The 21,509-nt window shown below is 44.4% G+C and overlaps 1 protein-coding gene across 1 annotated transcript in view; it reads right to left on the bottom strand.

Annotated features, from left to right (window-relative positions):
- The window catches only part of LOC100662570 (protein FAM184B), a 162,593-nt gene that overhangs the window by 15,051 nt on the left and 126,033 nt on the right, over positions 1-21,509 (bottom strand). The window contains exons 7-9 of the mRNA XM_064286320.1: positions 21,231-21,341; positions 19,115-19,222; positions 1,912-2,018 (exon numbers count right to left, since the gene is read on the bottom strand). Of these exons, the coding sequence (XP_064142390.1) occupies positions 1,912-2,018; positions 19,115-19,222; positions 21,231-21,341 (326 nt within the window). The remainder of the gene's footprint in view (positions 1-1,911; positions 2,019-19,114; positions 19,223-21,230; positions 21,342-21,509) is intronic.

Below are 21,509 nucleotides of genomic sequence, written 5' to 3'. Positions count from 1 at the left end.
ATAATAATAAAAAAAATCTCACAGGAGGGAGTGGTTGGCAAACAAATGTAGAAGATGAGTGTTACTTGTGTAAAATATGGACTAGTTACGAGTCCTTGATGAGTTCTTTAAACTATCTGGCCTGAGTTTCCTCATCTGTAAAATAGTGTTAAAAATGGTACCTTTCACAGGGATTTTTATAAGGGTTAATGACTTAATATTTGTAAAATGCTTAATACAGTGCCTGGCACAAAGTAAGAACAAATAAAGAACTAAATCAACCAGCTGCCATCAAGTCGACTCTGACTCATGGCGACCCCATGTATGTCAGAGTAGAACTGTGCTCCATAGGGTTTTCAATGGTTGACTTTTCAGAAGTAGATTGCCAGGCCTTTCTTCCAAGGCACCTCTGGGTGGACTCAAACCTCCAACCTTTTGGTTAACAGCTGGACATGTTAACTGTTCCACCACCCAGGGACTCCATATAAAGATCTAAACACTTAATAAGAAGAAAAGGTTTCTTTCTCTGTATTATAATTCTTTCAAGAGGTACGCTAAATGCAGCCATCTTTAATGACCAGTGGGCAGGGGATACCTGGGTCTGAATTCAGGGTATGAAATAAACACAAGGGTAGGAGATAGTCAGAGGTGGTCAGCAGAGAAGCGGGGAAGAGCAGCCCGGAACAAGAGTGACAAGTCGCATGTCAGGCTGGATCTGCGTGACAGGTAAGCTCTACTTGCAGATTCTTAGGGAGGGCCTGGTTTTCCTCCCAGAGTAGGGGTTCAGCTATTACTGTGTCAAAATATTTTGTTGATGAAAAATTTACATAAGATGAAATGCACAAATCTTAAGTGGGAACTTCAAGTAGTCTTGCAAATATATGTTGTTGTCGTGTGCCGTCAAGTCAATTCAGACACATAGAAACCCTATAGAACAGAGTAGGGTTTCCTTAGCTGAAATCTTTACAGGAGCAGATTGCCAGGTCTTTTCTCCCTGGAACTGCTGGGTGGGTTCGAACTGCCAGCCTTTCAGTTAGCAGCCCAGCGCACCAGCAGGGCTCCTTGTGACAAATATATACAACCATGAAACCAACAACGCAATCAATATACAGAACATCTTTATTACCCCAAAACTCCCTCGAGCTCCTTTCAGTCAATCTAACCACCCATAGGCAGCCCAGGCTCCATCACTACAGGTGAATTCTTCCTGATCTTAAACAATATACAAATAGAATTATGTGCTGTGTATTCTTTTGTGTCTGGCTTCTTCCACTCAACATAATGCCTCCGTGATTCATCCACATTGTTGCATATGTTAGTAGTTCATATTTTGTTATATGAATATACCACAATTTATTGGTCTATTTTCCTACCAATAGACTTCTGGATTATTTACACTTCTGGGCTATTATGAATCAAGCTGCTGAAAGTATTCTTGTACGAGTATTTTTGAGGATGTATGTTTTCATTTCTTGGGCTTAAATAGCTAGGCGTGACTTGCTGGTGTGTTTGTTTAACATTTTCAGAAAAAAGTGATTGTACCATTTTACAGCCCTGCCTGCAATGTATAAGAGTTCCAGTTTTCTACATTGTGGCCAAGGGCAGAAGGGTAAGGAACAGAGGTTTGGGGCCAGTCTGGGTCTAAATCTTGGGCAGGTTTATTAGCCTCCTGTGCTTTGTTTTCTTAATCTATACAATGGCCTCTCTGGAACAGTGTGACAATTAAATGAGATAATTTATGTAAAGCCCATAGCTGTGCTGAAGTCATAGAATATGTAGGCCTGTTCCCTTCCTAAGCATGATGCAAGGGGCAGTGATAAATACTTGAGGAATGAATGAATGAATGAACGAATGAACAAATGAATGAATGAGTTCTCATTCCTCATTGGTGCACTCATTGGTGCACTCAGAGGCCCGCATATCCTCCTGTACCTTTCTTCTTCGTTACTGCTGGTAACTCCTTCAGATGCTAACTTGTCTTGAAATTCTTCTCTTCTGGGCAGGGTCTGAGATGGTTCATTCAGCTTTAAGCATGGCTCCTAAGGCAAAAACAATCGCGAGATAGGATTAAGTACATCTGCTGTTGCTAGCTGTTGACGAGTCAGCCCCTGACTCGTGGCGACCTCGTGTACAATGGAACGGAATACTGCCCAGTCCTGCATCAGCTGGACAATGCTCCATTGTGATCCACAGAGTTTTCATAGGCTGATTTTTTGGAAGTAGATCTCCAGGCCTTTCTTCCTAGTCCATCTTCATCAGAAGCTCTGCTGAAACCTGTTGAGAATCACAACAACACACAAACCTCCACTGACAGATGGGTGGTGGCTGCATATGAGGTGCACTGGCCGGAACTTGAACCTTTGTTTTCTGCACGAGGAGTGAGAGTTCTATCACTGGACAAGCCATGTTTTGGAAGTACAGTCTACCCTCCCTGACTCAACCCAGGGCTTATTCAAACCCCAAAGCCACGGAGAACGAGTCCCAGCCAATCCACTACCGGCGCACAGCTCGCAGGCCTGGATGATAACGCTTGTGATGATCCCGTACCTGGCACAACTGCAAACATCCATTAATAATCAGAATGTGGAATGTATAAAGTATGAATCTAGGACAGTTAGAAATCGCCAAAAATGAAAGGGAAAGCATAAAGATCGATATCCAGTGAACTGAAATGGACTGGTATTGGCCATTCTGAATTAGACAAACACATGGTCTACTATGTTGGGAATAACAACTTGAAGAGGAATAGCATTGCATTCATCATCAAAAAGAACATTTCAAGATCTATTCTGACATGCAATGCTGTCAGTGATAGGATAATATCCATACACCTACAAGGAAAACCAGTCAATTATTCAAATTTACACAGCAACCACTAAGGCCAAAGATGAAGAAATTGAAGATTTTTACCAATTTCTGCAGTACGAAATTGATCAAACATGCAATCAGGATGCATTGATAATTATTGGTGATTGGAATGCAAAAGTTGGAAACAAAGAAGGATCAGTAGTTGGAAAATATAACCTTGGGATAGAAATGATGCCGGAGATCCCAAGATCGAATTTTGCAAGACCAACGACTTCTTCATCGCAAATACCTTTTTTTCACCAACATAAACAGCAACTATACATGTGGACCTCACCAGATGGAATACACAGGAATCAAATCAACTATCTTGTGGAAAGAGATGATGGAAAAGCTCAATATCATCATCAGAACAAGGCCAGGGGCTGACTGTGGAACAGGTCATCAATTGCTCATACTCAAGTTCAAGTTGAAACTGAAGAAAATCTGAACAAGTCCATGAGAGCCAAAGTACGACCTTTAGTATATCCCACCTGAATTTAGTGACCATCTCAAGAATAGATTTGACGTGTTGAACACTAATGATCGAAGCCCAGACGAGTTGTGGAATGACATCAAGGACATCATACACGAAGAAAGCAAGAGGTCATTAAAAAGACAGGAAAGAGAGAAAAGACCAAAATAGACGTCAGAAGAGACTCTGAAGCTTGCTCTTTCATGTACAGTAGCTAAAGCAAAACGAAGAAATGATGAGGTAAAAGAGCTGAATGGAAGATTTCAAAGAGTGGCTTGAGAAGACAAAGTAAAATATTATAATGACATGTGCAAAGACCTGGAGACAGAAAACCAAAAGGTATTGGCCATGCTCTCTGGATTCTGAGTGGAGGCCCCTCGGCCCTGGGCTTCAGCAACTTTGCTCCCTTGGCTCTAGGGGCACCATTTTCCTAGTCCATCTGAGTAGTGACTCCACCCTTAGAAATACCAGAGGCCAGGGCGATCCACCCTTTGAAAACCCTGAGGTCATAGCTATACCTTTTGAGACTGAGGCAGCTCAGCTTCTTGTGTTCCTTATCTCTTCAGCTTCTGTTTCCTGGTTTCTTGGCCTCTCAGCTCCTTGGGCCTCATGCCCACCATCTGCCCTGCTGGGGCAAGTGTTCCAAAGCTCTGTAGCCCGCCAATAAGTCCTGGAGGTACCCCACTCTGCTAGGAAGCCTCCTGCACACAGGCACTCAGCTCTCTCGCTCTGTGGGTTGTCTGCAGAACTGTCTGGCGCTGTTCTCCTGGTTCTGCTGCTGCTGGTTCGCTGCTGCTGCTGGCCTTTTGTTGCCACTGCTCCTCTATCGATTCACAATTTCAAAACTGCTTTCACATTTTAGGTATCTGTTAGAGCAGCACCCCACTCTCTTAGTACCAAATTCTGGCTTTGTCATCTAGTGCTGCTATAACAGAAATACCACAAGTGGATGGCTTTAACAAAGAGAAATTTATTTCTTCACAGTAAAGTAGGCTAAAAGTCCAAACTCAAGGCGTCAGCTCCAAGGGATGGCTTTCTCTCTCCGTCGGCTCTGGAGGAGAGTCCATGTCATCCATCTTCCCCTGGTCGAGGAGCTTCTGAGGCCCAGGGACCCCATGTCCAAAGGACGCGCTCTGCTCCTGGTGCTGCTTTCTTGGTGGTATGAGGTCCCCTGTCTCTCTGCTTGGTTCTATCTTTTATATCTCAAGAGATTGGCTCAAGACACAATCCAATCTTGTAGATTGAGTCCTGCCTCACTAATACAACTGCCGCCCACCCTCCCTCATTAACATCATAGAGGCAGGATTCACAACATATAGGAAAATCACACAATACCAGGAATCATGGCCCAGCCAAACTGATACACATTTTTGGGGGACATAATTCGATCCATGACACCAAAGAATTGGCACCTTTGAATGGTGATGCTGGGATAGAATATTGAATATACCATGGACTGCCAAAAGAACAAACAAATCTGTTTTGGAAGAAGTACAACCAGAATGTTTGTGAGAACCAAGGATGGCAAGACTATGGCTCACATACTTTGGACATGTCATGAAGAGGGATCAGTCTCTGGAGAAGGACACCATGCTTGGTAAAATAGAGGGTCAGTGAAAAAGAGAAAGATTCTCTAAGATGGATTGACACAGTGGCTGCAACAATGGGTTCAAGCATAACAATGATTGTGAGGATGGAACAGGACCAGACACTGTTTCGTTCTGTTGTACACAGGGTCTCTATGAGTTGGAACCTACCTGAGGGCACCTAACAACAACGCAATAGTTAAAAAAGGATATAATAGCTGCTAACATTTTTTAACATTTTTATGATGCTTAGAATGATGCCTGTGAATTATGGTGCTGGCGAAGAATACTGATTATACCATGGACTTCCTGAAGAGTGAACAAAACTGTCTTGGAACAAGTACAACCAGCATGCTCATTAGAAATGAAGATGGAAAACTTCGTCTCACATACTTTGGAGATGATAACAGGAGGGACCAGTCCCTGGAGAAGGACATCATGCTTGGTAGAGTAGTGGGTCAGTTAAAAACAGGAAGACCTTCAACAAGATAGATTGACACAATGGCTGCAACAATGGGCTCAAAAATAGCAATAGTTGTGAGGATGGAGCAGGACGGGGCACAATTTTCTTCTGTTGTACATTAGGGGTCGTTATGAGTCACAGCTGACTCAAGGGCACCTAATAACAAAGTACGTGCCAGGCAGCGCTGTATACTCTTTATATTTTTAAATCATAAAGTCTTCACAATTTCATGAGATGGGCACTATCAACCCATTTTAAAGAAGATGGAACAGAGGCAGGAAAGGATATGTAACTTGCCCAAGGTCATACAGTGAATAAAGCAGAGCTAGGATTCAAATACATACTTTAAATATCAAACCAAGAATACATGCACATAAAAACCAAAAACTAAACCCATTGCCTTTGAGTCGATTCTGACTCATAGCGACTCTATACGACAGAGTAGAACTGCCCTCCATAGCGTTTCCAAGGAGCGCCTGGTGGACTTGATCTGCTGACCTTTTGCTTAGGGCCATAGCACTTAACCACTACACCACCAGGGTTTCCATATGTACATAGCAAACACTAAAAAAAACAAAACGAACCTGCCCTCCTTTTAGACTGCTTTAAGTAAACCTCAGCAGTTTAAGGTGTTGACATTCTACAGGCCATGTTACCTGACGACACTGCAATAAAATTAAAAAGCAACAAGGACGTAGGTTAAAAAAATACGAGCTGAACTTCAAAACTTTTGGCATACAGCTAAGACATGCACTCAGGGTGAAATTTAGAGCCTTAATTGTATTTATTAGCAAACAGTCAAGAAGTCAGAAAAAGAACAGAATAATCCCAAAGAAAGACAAAATTAATGAAATAGGAAAAAAGTAGATGGGACCCGCAGATCTGGCCAGCCTGATCAAGGACAAAGGGAGAAGCAACCTGAATAATGAGAAGAGGGTGCTCAAAGGCCTGATGCTCCAGGATGACTACCATGTCTCCAGCTACATTACATCTGTCTATCTGCATGCATCACCTCATGGATGCTTACTACTCGGTAAGCTAGGCAGGAAGAACCCCATTACCCTTGTTTTATAGGCTGGGAACGTAAGATTGGAGAAGTCCAGTGACTTGTCTCATGTCACACGGCCACAGGAGGGTGGCACGAAGACTTGGACCGTAGAACGTCTGGCTTCCCATCCTCGTCTTCCCATGTCACTGCACTGGCACTCAGTGTAGTGTGAGGGGACCATCACCAGATGCCAGCATAGCGGTCTAACCAGAGGGAAGTTCAAACACGCTGTGCAAGCGCACTGCTGAGACCATGGCTGCAAAATGGCTTCTCGAAATCAACCTGAGAGTGAAGGCTGTTGAGTTTCCCCCAAATCAGCAGGGAGATGAACTCAGCAATCCCTGTGTTTCTATTCACTTGTCCCCAGCCCTCAGGACACCAGAGACAGGGCCTGTCCTTCTCAAAGAAGGAGAAGATGACCATCTCCCAATGATTTGCTAGAGAATGACTCCAGCGTTTCTCAACCATCCTCCAGCCAAGGGCTAATTTTTGTTGTTGTTGTACTTTAGATGAAGGTTTACAGAACAAACTAGCTTCTCATTAAACAGTTAGTACACATATTATTTTATGACATGTCAACACTCTCCCTTCTTGACCTTGGGTTCCCTGTTACCAGTTTTCCTGTCCCCTTCTGCTTTCTAGTCCTTGCCCCTGGGCCATTGTCCCCCTTTAGTCTCATTTTGTTTGACGGGCCTGTCTAATCATTGGCTAAAGGGTGAACCTCAGGAGTGACTTCATTACTGAGATAAAAGGGTGTCCGGGTGCCACACTCTTGGGATTTCTCCAGTCTCTGTGGAGTCACTGTGAGTCCGAATCTACTCAAAGGCAACTGTATGAATAACTTCAAATGTAGGAATCAGCACAAAGCTAATTCCTCTGAGGCAGAGGTCAAATATATCCCAGATTTCCACATTCTCCAAGCTGCTGTACCATGCCATCTCCTACACCGGCCACTCTCCTTCCCCTCAGCACTCTTCCCTCCTCTGTTTCAGTTCAGCAATTTGCTGCAACGTCTCCCAGAGCTCACAACTGTACTTACAGTTAAGTGGTTTATTAAGGAAGTAACAGGGTACAACTCGGGACCAGAATCAGCAGGCTGCAACTCTGGATCAGGATCAGGATCAGGATCAGGATCAGGATCAGGATCAGGATCAGGAAGCATGCAGGCAAAGTCTCCCTTCTTCCATACAGGACAGCTCTCTCTTAGGTCTTCTCAGCAGGATAGGCTCCTTTTGACTCCCCTCCCCCCTCCTACCGCAGGGCAGACTCCTCTTGGCCCTCCCTTCTGTCACTGACTTTGCCACAGGACCCCTTCCAGGCCTATTGCTGTCTTCAGTGTTATAGCCCTTGACCTGTGTTACAGCTCTTTTAGGTGGCTCCTTTTCTCCTCTCTCTCTGGTTCTTCTTTCTTCCTTCTGTGTCTTCTTGCTGCTTTTCTTCCTGTTTCTTTCTGTCTCAAAACCCTCTGTGCGGTTGGCTGCATATATATATATACACACACACAACTCTGTCAATTTCAAGGCATAGTCTCTCCCAGCGGGGGCTACGAACTGACCAATCCCTTTAGGTAAGCCACAGACACTTCATTTGCATAGTAGACTACAGACTTCATTTGCATAGTCTATTGACCAATCCTTGCAAGGTGCATACCGAACAGAGGATAGGCTGTAGCCCAGCACCAGACAAAAAGTATCAAACCCAGTTGTTTACAGTTTACCCAGGAAATGTCAATCAACCTGGACAAAAGTAACAAACCCTCTGGGATAGAAAACTAGGGCAAAGGTAACTCCTCGGGGTTTGGGGTGAAAATCCCTCAAGCTGTTTTTCCAAAGAACCAAGGCAAAAGGCCACATACCCAACCCATTGCCGTGGTCAACCCTATAGCGACCCTATAGGACAGAGAAGAACTGCCCCATAGGGTTTCCAAGGAGTGCCTGGTAGATTCCAATTGCCAACCTTTTGGTTAGCAGCCATAGCTCTTAACCACTATGCCACCAGGGTTTTCAAAAGGCCACATAAGAGAACTCATTTTACTGCATTGCACTGGGCAAATTTGCTACAAAAGACTTCTTTAAAGTGTCAAAAAGCAAAGATGGCACTTGAAAGACTAAGGTGCACCTGACCCAAGCCATGGTGTTTTTAATCACCTCATATGCATGTGAAAGCTGGACAATGAATAAGGAAGGTGGAAGAAGAACTGATGCCTTTGAATTGTGGTGTTGGTGAAGAATATTGAATATACCGTGGACTGCCAGAAGAACGAACAAATCTGTCTTAGAAGAAGTACAGCCAGAATGCTCCTTAGAAGCGAAGATGGCAAGACTTTGGCTGACATACTTTGGACATGTTATCAGGAGGGACCAATCCCTAGAGAAGTACATCATGCTTGGTAAAGTAGAGGGTCAGTGAAAAAGAGGAAGACCCTCAGTGAGATGGACAGACACAGCGGCTGCAACCATGGTTCAAACACAGCAACAATTGTGAAGATGGTGCAGGACCAGGCAGTGTTTCGTTCTGTTGTACGCAGGGTCACTATGAGTCAGAACCCACTTGATCGCACCTAACAACAACAACAATATGAATTTAGAAATAGATGTCTATGCCTGTGAGGCTCTCTAACATTAACTGTAAGTCATTAGGAAGTTATTTAGAAAATTCCTTAACTTAAACATAGAAACATGTGAAGCACTTAAAGAACGTAAACAACCTTTAAATTCACGTTGACCCTGCATGGTCTGACACAAGAAAACATAACACATATCTAAACAATCCCCCTAATCTCTACCCTTGAAGGGAAGATGTGTCATTTGGCTACTCTCTCACCCTACAGAAAAGACGTAACACACTAATCTTTGACGCCTCACTGGCCCTTGTCATGTGGAACCAAGGTGACAAATTCACATATAAACCCTAAATTTCTGCTCACGCAGAGAAGGAGGAGATGGAACTGAAATTCTGTCCACAGCTGCCGACCTTGGACCCTATGTATAAGGGACCTCACCCAAATTCAAGCCGTGGTTACACCTTCCTCCAGAGACCTCTCATTAAAGGTAAAAACCTGAGGTCTAAAAGTTCAAACTCAAACCATTAAATTAACACTGTAATTGTGATTCCCTGGTTCCAAGTAAATGCTGTGAGGTCTTACTTGCGTGCCCTGCATGATTACCTTGCAACAAACTAAATGAGTTTATGCTGACAAACCTGAGTATCTCTCTATTAATTTTCTAAGATAAAATCCTGCAGGGCACCTACTCATTGGTCTCAAGGCAGTTTCAGAATGAGTGGGGGAAGTGTGTCCAACGCTGTGAGAAGCCCAGCTGGAACAGAATACAGGGTGCTCTGGCCCTCCGGATGTGAAGATTGAGGCCCTTGGCAGCCTGGTGAGAAGAGTTTGGGTGGAGTGTTGTGGGTGAAGTCAGATGCAATGGGCTGAGGAGGAAGTACTGAGAGTGATAGTCCGGCTGTGGTCTGCCCAGCCATCCAGACAAATACAGAGTCCTCTGATGGAATTTTCTGATAACAAAAACCCTCATCCTTGTTCCCAAGGGCTGGGGCCACAACAAGGTCCCTGGTGTTGCAAACAGTTTGTGCTCGACTACTAAACTACAGACTGATGGTTCGAACCTACCCAGTAGGGCCGCAGAAGAAAGGCCTGGTGACCTGCTTCTGTAAAGATTATTGTTGTTGTTGTTACTCACCACGGAATGCATTCTGACTACAGAGTAGAGCTGCTCCATAGGGTTTTCAAAGCTGTGACATTTTGGAGGCAGATCAGCAGGGCTGTCTTCCAAGGCACCTCTGGGTAGGTTCGAACTGCCAACCTTCTAGCTAGTAGTAGAGTGCTTAACCATTTGTACCACCCAGGGATTCCACCTGTAGATATTACAGCCACGAAAACACTACGGAGTACAGTCCTACTCCGTAATACATGGGGTCGCCAAGAGTTGGAAGTGACTCGACGGCAACGGGTTTGGTTCTTCAGTTGGGGCCACAACCTTCCTCTACCCCTGCTTGTGTACCTGGAGTTTTGGGTCAAAGTCCATTATTTAGAAAGAGAGAGGCTGCCGTTGGAGTATTTAGAAAGGAATTTGACCGTGGAGATGAATAGTTGGCTGAACTAGCACTTTCAAACCCCATAATATTCATTTCAAGGTGCCCTGGTGGCACAATGGATAAGTGGTCAGCTGCTAACCCAAAGATCGGCGGTTCGAGCTTACCAGCCATTCTGAGGAGAAAAGACTTGGTGATTTGCTCCTGTAAAGATTTGCAGCCTAGGAAACCCTGTGAGGCAGTTCTACTTTGTCACATAGGGTCACTATGAGTCGAAATAGACTGAACAGCACGTAACAACGATAAAATACTAGTTTCATTTGTCCCCTCTTCTCTGAATTCCGAATAGAAAGCTCTTCAGCTGTTCCTTTTTTGGTTATCTGATTGGGATCCCACTGAGCCTACTAACAGGAATAACACTGAGTCATACCCAATATATCCTGATTCTTTAAGGTTCCCCATCCAGCATTTTTTCCAGGTTCAGCCCAGGGCTCTCTCCAGTGCTAAAGTGATCTGGGTATAAATAGCATGCACCAGAAAAACAAACAGTTCTGCCTCTCCTCAAACTGACACCCCCAAAAGCCTCCCCCCGCCCCCACCCCGCTCCTCTCGAGCAAATGGCTGCTTATTTTAAACCTGCGTTCACATTAGGTCTCCATCTTTCATCTTCCGGCCATTTAGCCTCTTCTGTCTTGTTTCTATTTTAAAGGAATACGCACACCCAAGAAAGCTCCTGGAGGGGAATATTCAAAGTCATTCTCAAGTTCAGCTGACAATCTTTCAAAGGTAGTATTACGTACATCTTAAAATAGGGCACCTAATGCAATCAGAGTGTTGCCGAAACGACTCCCGGAACAGCAGTAGGTACTATAATGTCACCTTACAGTTAGACAATCTTTAAGTTTTGAGAAATGCCTTCATACACTTTCTTCCGTTCATTACCATGAGTTTCTGGGGTTTGGAGGGCAGGGTTTATCACCAGCATTTTCCCAAAGAGAGTCAGTATAGTAATGTACCATCGCTTGTTTACCAGTTTGTCATACTGTGGTGGCTTGAGTGCTGCTATGATGCTGGAAGCTATGCCACCAGTATTTCAAACACCAGCAGGGTCACTCATGGCAGACACGTTTCAGTGGAGCTCCCAGACTAAGACAGATTAGGAACAAAGTCCTGGTGACCTACTTCCAAAAATTAGCCAACGAAAAGCCTGTGGATCACAACAGAATATTGTCCAATGTAGTGCTAGAAGACGAGCCCTGTAGGTTGGAAGCCACTCAATACACAGCAGCAGTAACGATGGACTCAAGCCCCCTAACTACCATGAAGACGGTGCAGCACTGGGCGGTGTTTCATTCTGTTGTACAGAGGGTGCCATAACTTGGAGCTCACTCGGTGGCAACTAAGAACAACACAGTATCATGGTGAAGAGTATGGGCCCTGGTATGATCCTTTGGGCCTCAGTGTTCCTACCTGTTAAATGGGGACAATAATAATACATACTTCATAGTGTTGTAATGTGAACTAAGTTAATACATGTAAAGTATTACTGTATTTTTATGCAAATAATGCATGTGTTATGTGTTTTTGCCAACCATGGAACTCCCCGTGTGTTATTTTTGTAAGCACGCTGTGCCAATTGTTTTTTTTACATGTTGCTGACTTCTATTTCTGATCACATGAAAATGTCACTTAAGGTATGTATTGATTGCATATTACTTGAAATTTAAGCCAAAAGTATTTACCAATAGATGAAAAGTGATATACAAAATCAAACTTTTGTAATTTCCTGATAAAATATCCTTGTCATTCTCATGAAATAGAGCAGTGGGATGCCATGTTGAAACCAAAGAGTATGAATGCATAAAGTACTACAAAACTAACATTTTGGGATGATTTTTATCCACACAAGCAGGAGATTAAAGAGGTCTCTGAGCCAAGTCTGGGGTAGAGCTGGGGCTGAACTCATGTCCTAGCCCGTATACCAGAGCTGTCCCCTGCCCTGTGCTGCCTTCTCGTGCTCCAGCGAATCTGCCCCAATGACAGGAATGTCTTCTCCATGGAGTGGAATCTCTAGAGCAATGTGTCAGATGGAACCAGACCCCTCAACTCACACGAGGTTGAGGGCATCGGCCCCTTATGACCTGTGGACGTGGGAGGCATCTCAGGATGTCACAGTTGTTTAAGAGCTCAGTGACCACTTGTCTGCTGACCCCCAGGACAGCTAACATTCTTGGATTCACATGGTCGTCCATCCATGCACGGTACAGGGTGACAGCTGCTCAGCACACCACGCCGGGCCCCCACTGAGCCGAGGATCCTCCTTAGGCCTGGGAGAGCCTCTGAATACCCATAGGCCTCCGAGATTTTGATGTGGCACCATTCACACGCTGCTCCTGCCCCTGGCATGCCCTTTCCTGGTGAATCGTGTTCAATTTTCAGTATCCAGACAGATGTTACCTAACTACATAACAGTTGCCATTGAGTAGACTCCAACTCGTGGTGACCCCATGTGTGTCAGAGTAGAACTGTGCTCCATCGTGTTTTCAGTGGCTGATTTTTCAGAAGTAGACCACCAGGCCTTTCTTCCAAGACCCCTCTGGGTGAGCCTGAACTTCCAACCTTGCAGTTAGCAGCCAAATATGCTAACCATTTGCATCACCCAGGGACTCCTCTGTAAAACCTTCCTGGACTTTCTCAGGCAGAAAATGCACTGTCCCTTCTGGATGGCACAAGGATCTTCTACTGTCACTACAACATTTATCACACCAAGGTTATTGTTTAAGTAAATATTTATTTCCTCTGGAGTCTTGGGTGGTGCAACCAGTTAGTATGCTTGGCTGTTAACCAAAAGGTTGGAGGTTTGAGTCCACCCAGAAACACCTCAGAAGAAAGGTCTGGTGACCTACTTCCCAAAAATCAGCCACTGAAAACTCTGTGGAGCACAGTTCTACTTCTATGCATACGGGGTCACCACGAGTCAGAAACAACTCAGTAGCAACTGGTTTACTGGTTTACTTCTCCCCCTTGAATTTGAACTTCTCAGAGACCTGGACTGGGCATTGTTCACCAAGCACCGAGTCCTGTGCCTTGTGTAGTGACAGCACTCACTAATACCTGTTGAGGCCACACCATTTGATAATAATTACCGCAAATGACTCTCCTTTTCCTTCCAGAGAGGGTGTGGGCAGGAGCGTCTATGACAACTTCTACCTTCCCCTGCCCCCAAGTTCAGTGTGACCCAGGCACCAGAAAAATCTTCCAGAATAAAGTTTTACTCCAGAATTACCAAGACGGAAATGGCTTCCTGGAAACCAACGAATGCAACTATGCTGAATCTAAGACAAACAAGACTGGACATGAGAGATGGGGACAAAAGGCTCAGTGAAGTCCCAGCTAACTTTGGTGGGGACAGCTACACCTAGGTTTGGCACCCTTCTCTCTGCATGTTCTGTGAGCAGAGCAAAAAGTCCACTTTCAGTTGGTGTTATTATTTCTGTCTCTCCTGACTCACTGAAATGCTTTGGAAGGACAGCTAAGGGTGTAAACTGAAACCCTGAGTCTTGAGCAAACTTAAATTTTATAGCCTCAATCCAGCAAGAACTTTACTGTGGAAGTTCTGGCATCCCTGTTTCCACCAACAGATAAGGTACCAGATTGTCCAAGCCCTCTAATCCTCCTCTGCACAACTTCTGCTTCTTGTATTGTTACAGATATAACTATGCGGCTCACACATCTCTGTAGACTGACCTGGGAACTTCTCTAGGATTTTGTACCTCCAGGACCCAGGCAAAGCCTCAGACTCAATTGGCTGGCATATAGTTGGCTTGCAATAAAAATATTTCTCTGATCAGGCTGGCAAAGTTGAAACATTTTGTCACTCACTGTATTGGCAAAGTTGTGGAGAAACAGGTTCTCCCACGAATAGCTGGTGGGAGTGGACAATGGAAGAGCCACAACAGAAGGCAATGTTTGGCAACATCTATCGAAGTTAAAAATGTACTCTTAGGGGTTAAGTTGTGTCCCCCCTAAAACATATGCTAAAGTCGTAACCCTTGGAATGTGACCTCATTTGGAAATTGGGTCCTTGTAGATGTAATTAGTTGAGTTAACATGAGGTCATGCTGGCATAGGTTGGGCTCTGATCCAGTATGACAGCTGTCCTTATAAATAGGGGAGAAGATACACAGAGAAACACACAGAGGGAATACAGCCATGTGAAGACAGAGCAGATATTGAAGCGATGCAGTACAAACCAAAGAATGCCAACGATTGCCAGGAACCACCAGAAGCTAGGAGAGACAAGGAAGGATCTTCCCCTAGTGCCTTCAAAGAGAGCATGGGCCTGCTGAGACCTTGATTTCAGACTTCCAGCCACCAGGAACTGTGAGACAATAAATTTCTGTTGCTTTAAACCAACCAGTTTATGCTACTTTGAAATGGCAGCCCTAGGAAGCTAACACATGCATATACCCTTTGACTCTGCAAGTATTTATATACGAGAAAGGACATATCTACAACATAAGAGTTACCACCTATTGCGTACCCATGTGTGCTGGGTGCTATTTCAGATGCTGAACATACACTTATTCAGTCCTCACAAAAAACCTCTGAGGTAGGCAGGACCGCTCCCCCCCCCCCCCCCCCAGTTTTACAGATGAGGAAGGTGAAGCGAAGAGAGGTTAAATAGTTTGTCCAAGATTATCCAGCCAGTAAGAGCCCAGGTATTTGGTTCAGGAGCAAGCTCACTCAACTACTATACTCCACTATTCTCCTTCTACAGGGCTATCCATCAAAGTATTATCTATAATAGCAAAAAATTAGATACAACCCAAGTGTCCATCAAAAAAGAAAGACTATATTATGGTTGTCCATAAAAGGGAGAACTAGGTAGTTGTTTTTTGTTTTGTTTCTTTAAAAAAACATAAATGAAGTGGATATGAAACTGTAGAGATGTGTTACAGTCTCCAAACTATAACAATTTAACTTAAAAAAAGAAGACTACAGGACAGTATGCTATCATTTGTGGAAAAAAATATATATATCCATGATTATGCCTGCATATATACGAAATTCACCACTCATCTATCAGTTTGTGTAGTGGCTTGTATGTTGTTTTGATTCTGAAAAGCACGCCACCAGCATTTCAAATACCAGCTGGGTCATCCATGGTGGAGAGGTTTCAGCGGAGCTTCCAGACTAAGACAGACAAGAAATTAACGCCTGATGATCAACTTCTGAAAATTACCCAGTGAAAACCCTATGGCTCACAAGAGAGTATTATCCAATATAGTGCTGGAAGATGAGCTCCCTGGGTTGGAGGTCACTCAAAATACACAGTGGCTGCAACAATAGACTTGAGAATATCAATGATTGTGAAGATGGTGCAAGACTGGGCAAAATTCCATTTTGCTGTACGTGGGGTCGCCGTGAGTCGGAGCTGACTCAACAGCAACTAACAGTAACATATACAGAATAGCTCTGAAAAGACATACAAGAAGAGATATAAAATCGTTGCCCCTGGATAAGGAACTGGGAAGGGAGGCCTATGGGACACTTTTCACTGTATATGTTTATATACCTTTTTAATTCTGTACTATATACATGGATAACCTATTTTTTAAAAGAACTTAATTTAAAAGAATCAATACTTGCAAAGTGCATAATAGTTGCCTAATATAAAACATAGCACCAGATGTTTAATTCTATTACAAAACGTGAACGCGGTTTTAAGGCTGTTTGTATATGCAGATTTCTGCCCCCCTGCATCGAGCTCAGCGGCTGGCACATCCCAGGTATGCCACAAATGACTGTGGGATGAATGAATAACGTGCATATTGAGTTGAATTAAATGGAACTGAGAGTCATAGAGGTTTCTCTTACAACTCTGGGCAGGAGGAGTCTGCACTTCTCTCAGAAACCGAGCCCAGCGAGGGACAGTGCTCTGAACCAAGAAGGCTGAATGGCGGCTGAGTTTAACGGTGGATCAACCAGTGGTTGTCAACAGGCACTTGTACTTTGAACTTCTCCAGGATTCGTTTTTAGCTACAAGAGAGGTTCTCAACTGGGGGCAATTTTTGGCCCCCAGGAGACATTTGACAATATCTGGAGACGTTCTTGGTTGTCACAATGGTGTGGAGGTGCCATTGGCAATGGGTAGGTAGAGGCCAAGGATGGTGCTAAACATCCTACAATGCACAGGACAGCCCCCACAACAAAGAATTATCCAGCCCAAATGTCCACAGTGCCGTGGTCAAGAAGCCCTGAGCTGAAGTGATATACAAATGAGTGAATGCCAGTTCTACTCACTCTGCTAAACCCTTATTCAACAGCCCTGGAAATTCCATGTGTTTGTGTTCCCTCATAAACGCACAGTCCACTACGAAAGCTTCCGGAACAGCATTATTTATTTATTCTCCAGCTTATTAAGCTTGTTTTAATCTCATCGTTGAGGATCCCAGCCAACTCCGCTCCACCTCCCTGCCGCAGTCACTTTGAGAAGGCAAGAAATAGCCGAATATTTGGGGAACAAGCTTTCTGGGAAATCCTGCAGGTGCTGGTAAAGCACTCAGCTGTCCCTGAAGCCAGAAGTTCTCCCAGAAGAATGCTAGCTCATGGGACTGGCTCTTGAGAAAGTGAGGCAGAAGGACAATGTGTTGGTGTTTGTCAGGCAGAAATCTCAGAAAGGATGGCAACGCTCTTGGGTCAGGAAGGCGCCAGCCCATCAATGAAGGTGCTCTGCATCATAAGCCCTCTCCTCCAGGCTCACCAGGGGCAGCCGGTACTGCTCACGACTCTCTGCCCTCACCTGGGTGTCAGAGGAGGGGATGCTGGGAGTCCTGGCTGCTCTCCAGGACCCCAAGACACAGCTGGGGACTCTTTTAGACTTCAGGCATCCTGGAATATGATGGAGTCCCTGGGTGGTACAAGTGGTTAACATGCTCGGCTGCTAACCGAAAGGTTAGAGGCTCAAGTCCATCCAGAGGCACCTCGAAAGAAAGGCCTGCCCATCTACTTCCAAAAAATCAGCCATTGAAAATCCTCTGGAATGCAGTTCTACTCTGACACACATGGTGTCGCTATGAGTCAGAATCAACTTGACAGCAAACAGTTTTATTGGGAATGTGATGCTCTTACAGCAAGTGGGTGATAAGAGCCACAGAGGCAGGTTCTGTCCTGGCCTGGATGCTTACCTGCCTGTGACCTTGGCAAGTCACCTAACTCCTCTGACCGTCAGTTTCCTCCTTTGTAAAACAGGCACATTGTAGGGTTGGTATGAAGTTGCAAGGATGTCACAAATGGGACAGAGCTCTATAACTGGCCAGTTCCCAAACTTCCATTATTGTTTAAATCCATGTCCAGTACTTTTTGCCCATGTTTAGCCCATGTGTGTCGTTACATACAGGTCATCTCAATGGAGGGCGCCATGAAGGCTGTTGGCAGGGCCTGAGGCCTGGAAGATGGGGTTGAGGGAGATGACTGTAGTTCCCAAGGTCATTCAGGAACATGGCAAGTGGGTTCATAAGAGACAGAGGCTGAGGTGGTGAGTTCAGACTCAGACCCATAGTGTTCTCCCACCTGGGGTCTGAAGTGGACTGAAAATCTGAGGCAGCATAAAAATAACAGTGGATTCTGGTGGCTCCGGCTGCAAAGACTAAGACGGAAGCTGGGATCAAGGGGTCATTCTAACACTGACTGCTGTGGTTGGCTTCCATCGAGTTGACTCCGATTCATGGCAATTTTATGTACAACAGGACAACATGTTGCCTGGTTCTCTGCCATCCTTATTATCACCAACATGTTTCACAATCACCAACATGTTTAAGTCCACTGTTGCACCTAATGTGCCAATCCATCTCACCAAGAGTCCCCCATGTCCTCATGGGCCCTCTACTTCACAAACATGATGTCCTTCTCTAACAGTGGATCCCTCCTCCTGATGACGTGTCCAAAGTAAGTAAGCTGGACAACATCCTGTTGTGATCCATAAAGCTTTCACTGGCTAATTTTCCGTCTTAGTCTGAAAGCTCCACTGAAACCTATCCACCATGGGAGACCCCATTGAGATGTACAGCTCCACAGCAACTCGCAAGCCACCACAGTAGGACAAACTGACAAACAAGTTGTACGATAAACAAACTGTCGTCAAACACTGCCTACACAAGAATTATTTGCTTCTGACATCATCCATGCAGCAGATGTTAATGGAGTGTCTACCATGTGCCAGGAAGACAGACAATTAGTTCCTGCCCTCAAGGAGCGTCCTGACAGGGCAGGGCTATTGTGACGGTAAATGAGATCACAGACGTCTGTGGGCAGCATGCAGCAAGGGGACCCTTATCGCGACTGCTGCAGCTCATGCTGGCAGAATCAAAGGCCCCGAGCTAGTCCAGGGCCCCCTTTCCCTGCCTGCCAGCCTGCTCTCAAAGAGGGAGAGAAGATTAATCTGACAGGCCTTGTTCTTTTTCAAACCACGTGGGTCATTACTCAGAACTCTCTTTTCTTTGTGGTTTTTGCAAATGGATTATGTGGTGACTTTTTTTCAGCCATGTTGGCAGTGCTGAGGGGGAAATAAAGGAGCCCATTAACGTCAGCGTGTCACTGGAGATGCTGACATGCTGAAATGGAGAAGAGAAATATCCTTAATTAAAGCAGAAAAAGTTGGCAGTTACCTGGGTCTCTAAAATGCTGCGGTGCTGGCAGTCTAATTCCTGGGGACTTTCCTCAGCTTTTTGGGGATGAACCTTATTTTGTTGGATAAACTCTTCCAGCCTTAAAACCTAAGCAGAAGAAAAGAAATACTAGGGAAGGAAAAGTCATATCTCATGGACATGGTCATTAACGTGGCGGGTCAATTCTCCCGATCAGTCAGTTCTGGGGAAAGTGTGCCATTAAACAAATTCCAAAAATGCTTCCAGAAATGCCATTTCTAACTGGCTAGTTGCTTAGTCTTTCCAAAAAAAGATGTGCCTAACAGGTTTATAGAGTCCTTGGGTGGCACAGTTAAGTACTCAAGTACAGTCAAAAGGTTGGTGGTTTGAACTCACCCACACCTGGTGATCTGCTTCCAAAAGGTCACAGCCTTGAAAACCCTGTGGACCAGTTCTCTGCACACATGGGTCGCCACACGACGCAATCAACTCAACTAACAACAACAGGTTTACTGTATTCCATATTTTTAAAATTTAGTTACAGACATATACCTCTACTAGATCTGCAGGGTGGTTTTCATTGCCTTTCGTATCATTCCTGAAAGGCTATGCTATTTCTTTCAGGGACAAGCTAATTGGTAAAGTATTTCTTTTGGGGAAAAGTTAGTTGGTAAAGAAAAGGAACACTATTTAAGAATTGTAAAGGTAACATGAGGGAAGACTGGCTAGTAGGTTTTGTTAAATTGTAAATCCTTATTCATGATGATATTACTAGTCAACTAATTGGAATACATATCAATTGAACAGATTGCCTTTCCTGCTCTAGACTTTGAAAATGACAAGGCCAATAACGATAAAGAAAACTCAGACATTGTTAACAAGCCTTTATAGAAAACCTAACACTTGTCAGGCACCCTGCTAAGTACGAGGAGGGAAGGGGAAGGAACAGAGAGAGAGCAAATACGTTGTTGTTGCTATCTGCTGACGAATCACTCCCCTCAACTCATGGGGACCCCAGGCACAAAAGGACGAAGTGCTGCCCAGTCCTGTGCCATCCCCGTGATAGGTTATGGGTCAGACCATTTTGATCCATATGGTTTTCACTGGCTAATTTTCAAAAGTAGATCGCCAGGCCTTTCTTTTTATTTATTTATTTGTTGTTGCTGTTGTTAAGAATATACAAAGCAAAACATACACCAACAGTTTTTATATGTACAATTCAGTGACACCGATTACATTCTTTGAGTTATATAACCATTCTCACCCTCCTTTTCTGAGTTCTTCTTATCATAAACTCACTGCCCCTAAGGTTCCTATCTAATTTTTAGAGTTGCTGTTGTTACTTTGATTCCATATAGATAGTTCTTAAAAAAGCATAATGCTCAAGGCAGACGTTCTTTACTAGTTAAGCTAAAGTATTACTTGGTTTTAAGAAGACTTCAGGAGATATTTTTGGTTTAAGGTTTACAGATTATCTCAGGACAATAGTTTCAGGGGTTCATCCAGTCTCCATAGCTCCAGAAAGTCTGGAGTCCATGAAAATTTAAAATTCTATTCTGCATTTTCCCCCCTTTGATCAGAATTCTTCTACAGAATCTTCGATCAAATTGTTCAGTAATGGTAGCCGGGCACTATCCAGTTCTTCTGGTCTTGTGGCAAAGGAGGCAGTTAGCCACACGTCCATTTCCTATTCCTGACTCTCTTTCTTCCTCTGTTGCTCCAGATGGGCCTTTCTTCCTAGTCCTTCTTAGTCTGGAAGCTTTGCTGAAACTTGTTCAGCATCACAGCAACTACACAAACCTCCATGGACAGATGGGTGGTGGCCGGGTACGAAGCGTGTCGGCTGGGCACTAAACCCAGGTCTCCCACATGAAAGGTGAGAATTCTACCACTGAACCACCACTGCCTCATCCCCTTTGTTTAAGCCTCTGTAAAGCAGGCTTTCTGTTACTCTCAGTTAAATTCATTCCTCTGAGACAGCCTTTTTGTCTGGGTCGAATGTCCCTTTCTTTCTTCCTAAGATGCTGCATGTATGGAGGCCAGGGCAGCCTCCTGAGATTTCTGGCATCTCAGTTAACCAGAAAGTCCCAGGGGTCAGCACCATCAGTCCCGAGCACTGCGTTAATACAGGGCTTACCTCCAGCAGAGAATTCTGCAGCTTCACATTTAGGGCAGCTTTCTCTTCTTCCAGCTGCTTTATTTCATTTTCTGATTTCTTCTTCATTTCCTCCAACTGGGCTTCTACTTCCTAGATGATGATTGAAAGAATTAACCACACAAGGCAGGAAGACATAGACAGGACACTTGTTTACTCACACCCTGCCTTATTCCCAAAGGGGTTCAAGGTAACTTACAAGGTAGCTTAAACACTGTAAGAAAACAGAGGTTAGAAATACATGACAAGGCAAAAGGAAAA

Source organism: Loxodonta africana, chromosome 5 (assembly GCF_030014295.1).
Source record: "Loxodonta africana isolate mLoxAfr1 chromosome 5, mLoxAfr1.hap2, whole genome shotgun sequence".
Taxonomy (NCBI): domain Eukaryota; kingdom Metazoa; phylum Chordata; class Mammalia; order Proboscidea; family Elephantidae; genus Loxodonta; species Loxodonta africana.
Note: the sequence above shows the minus strand (reverse complement) of the source record. Positions and strands in the feature narration are given on the sequence as shown.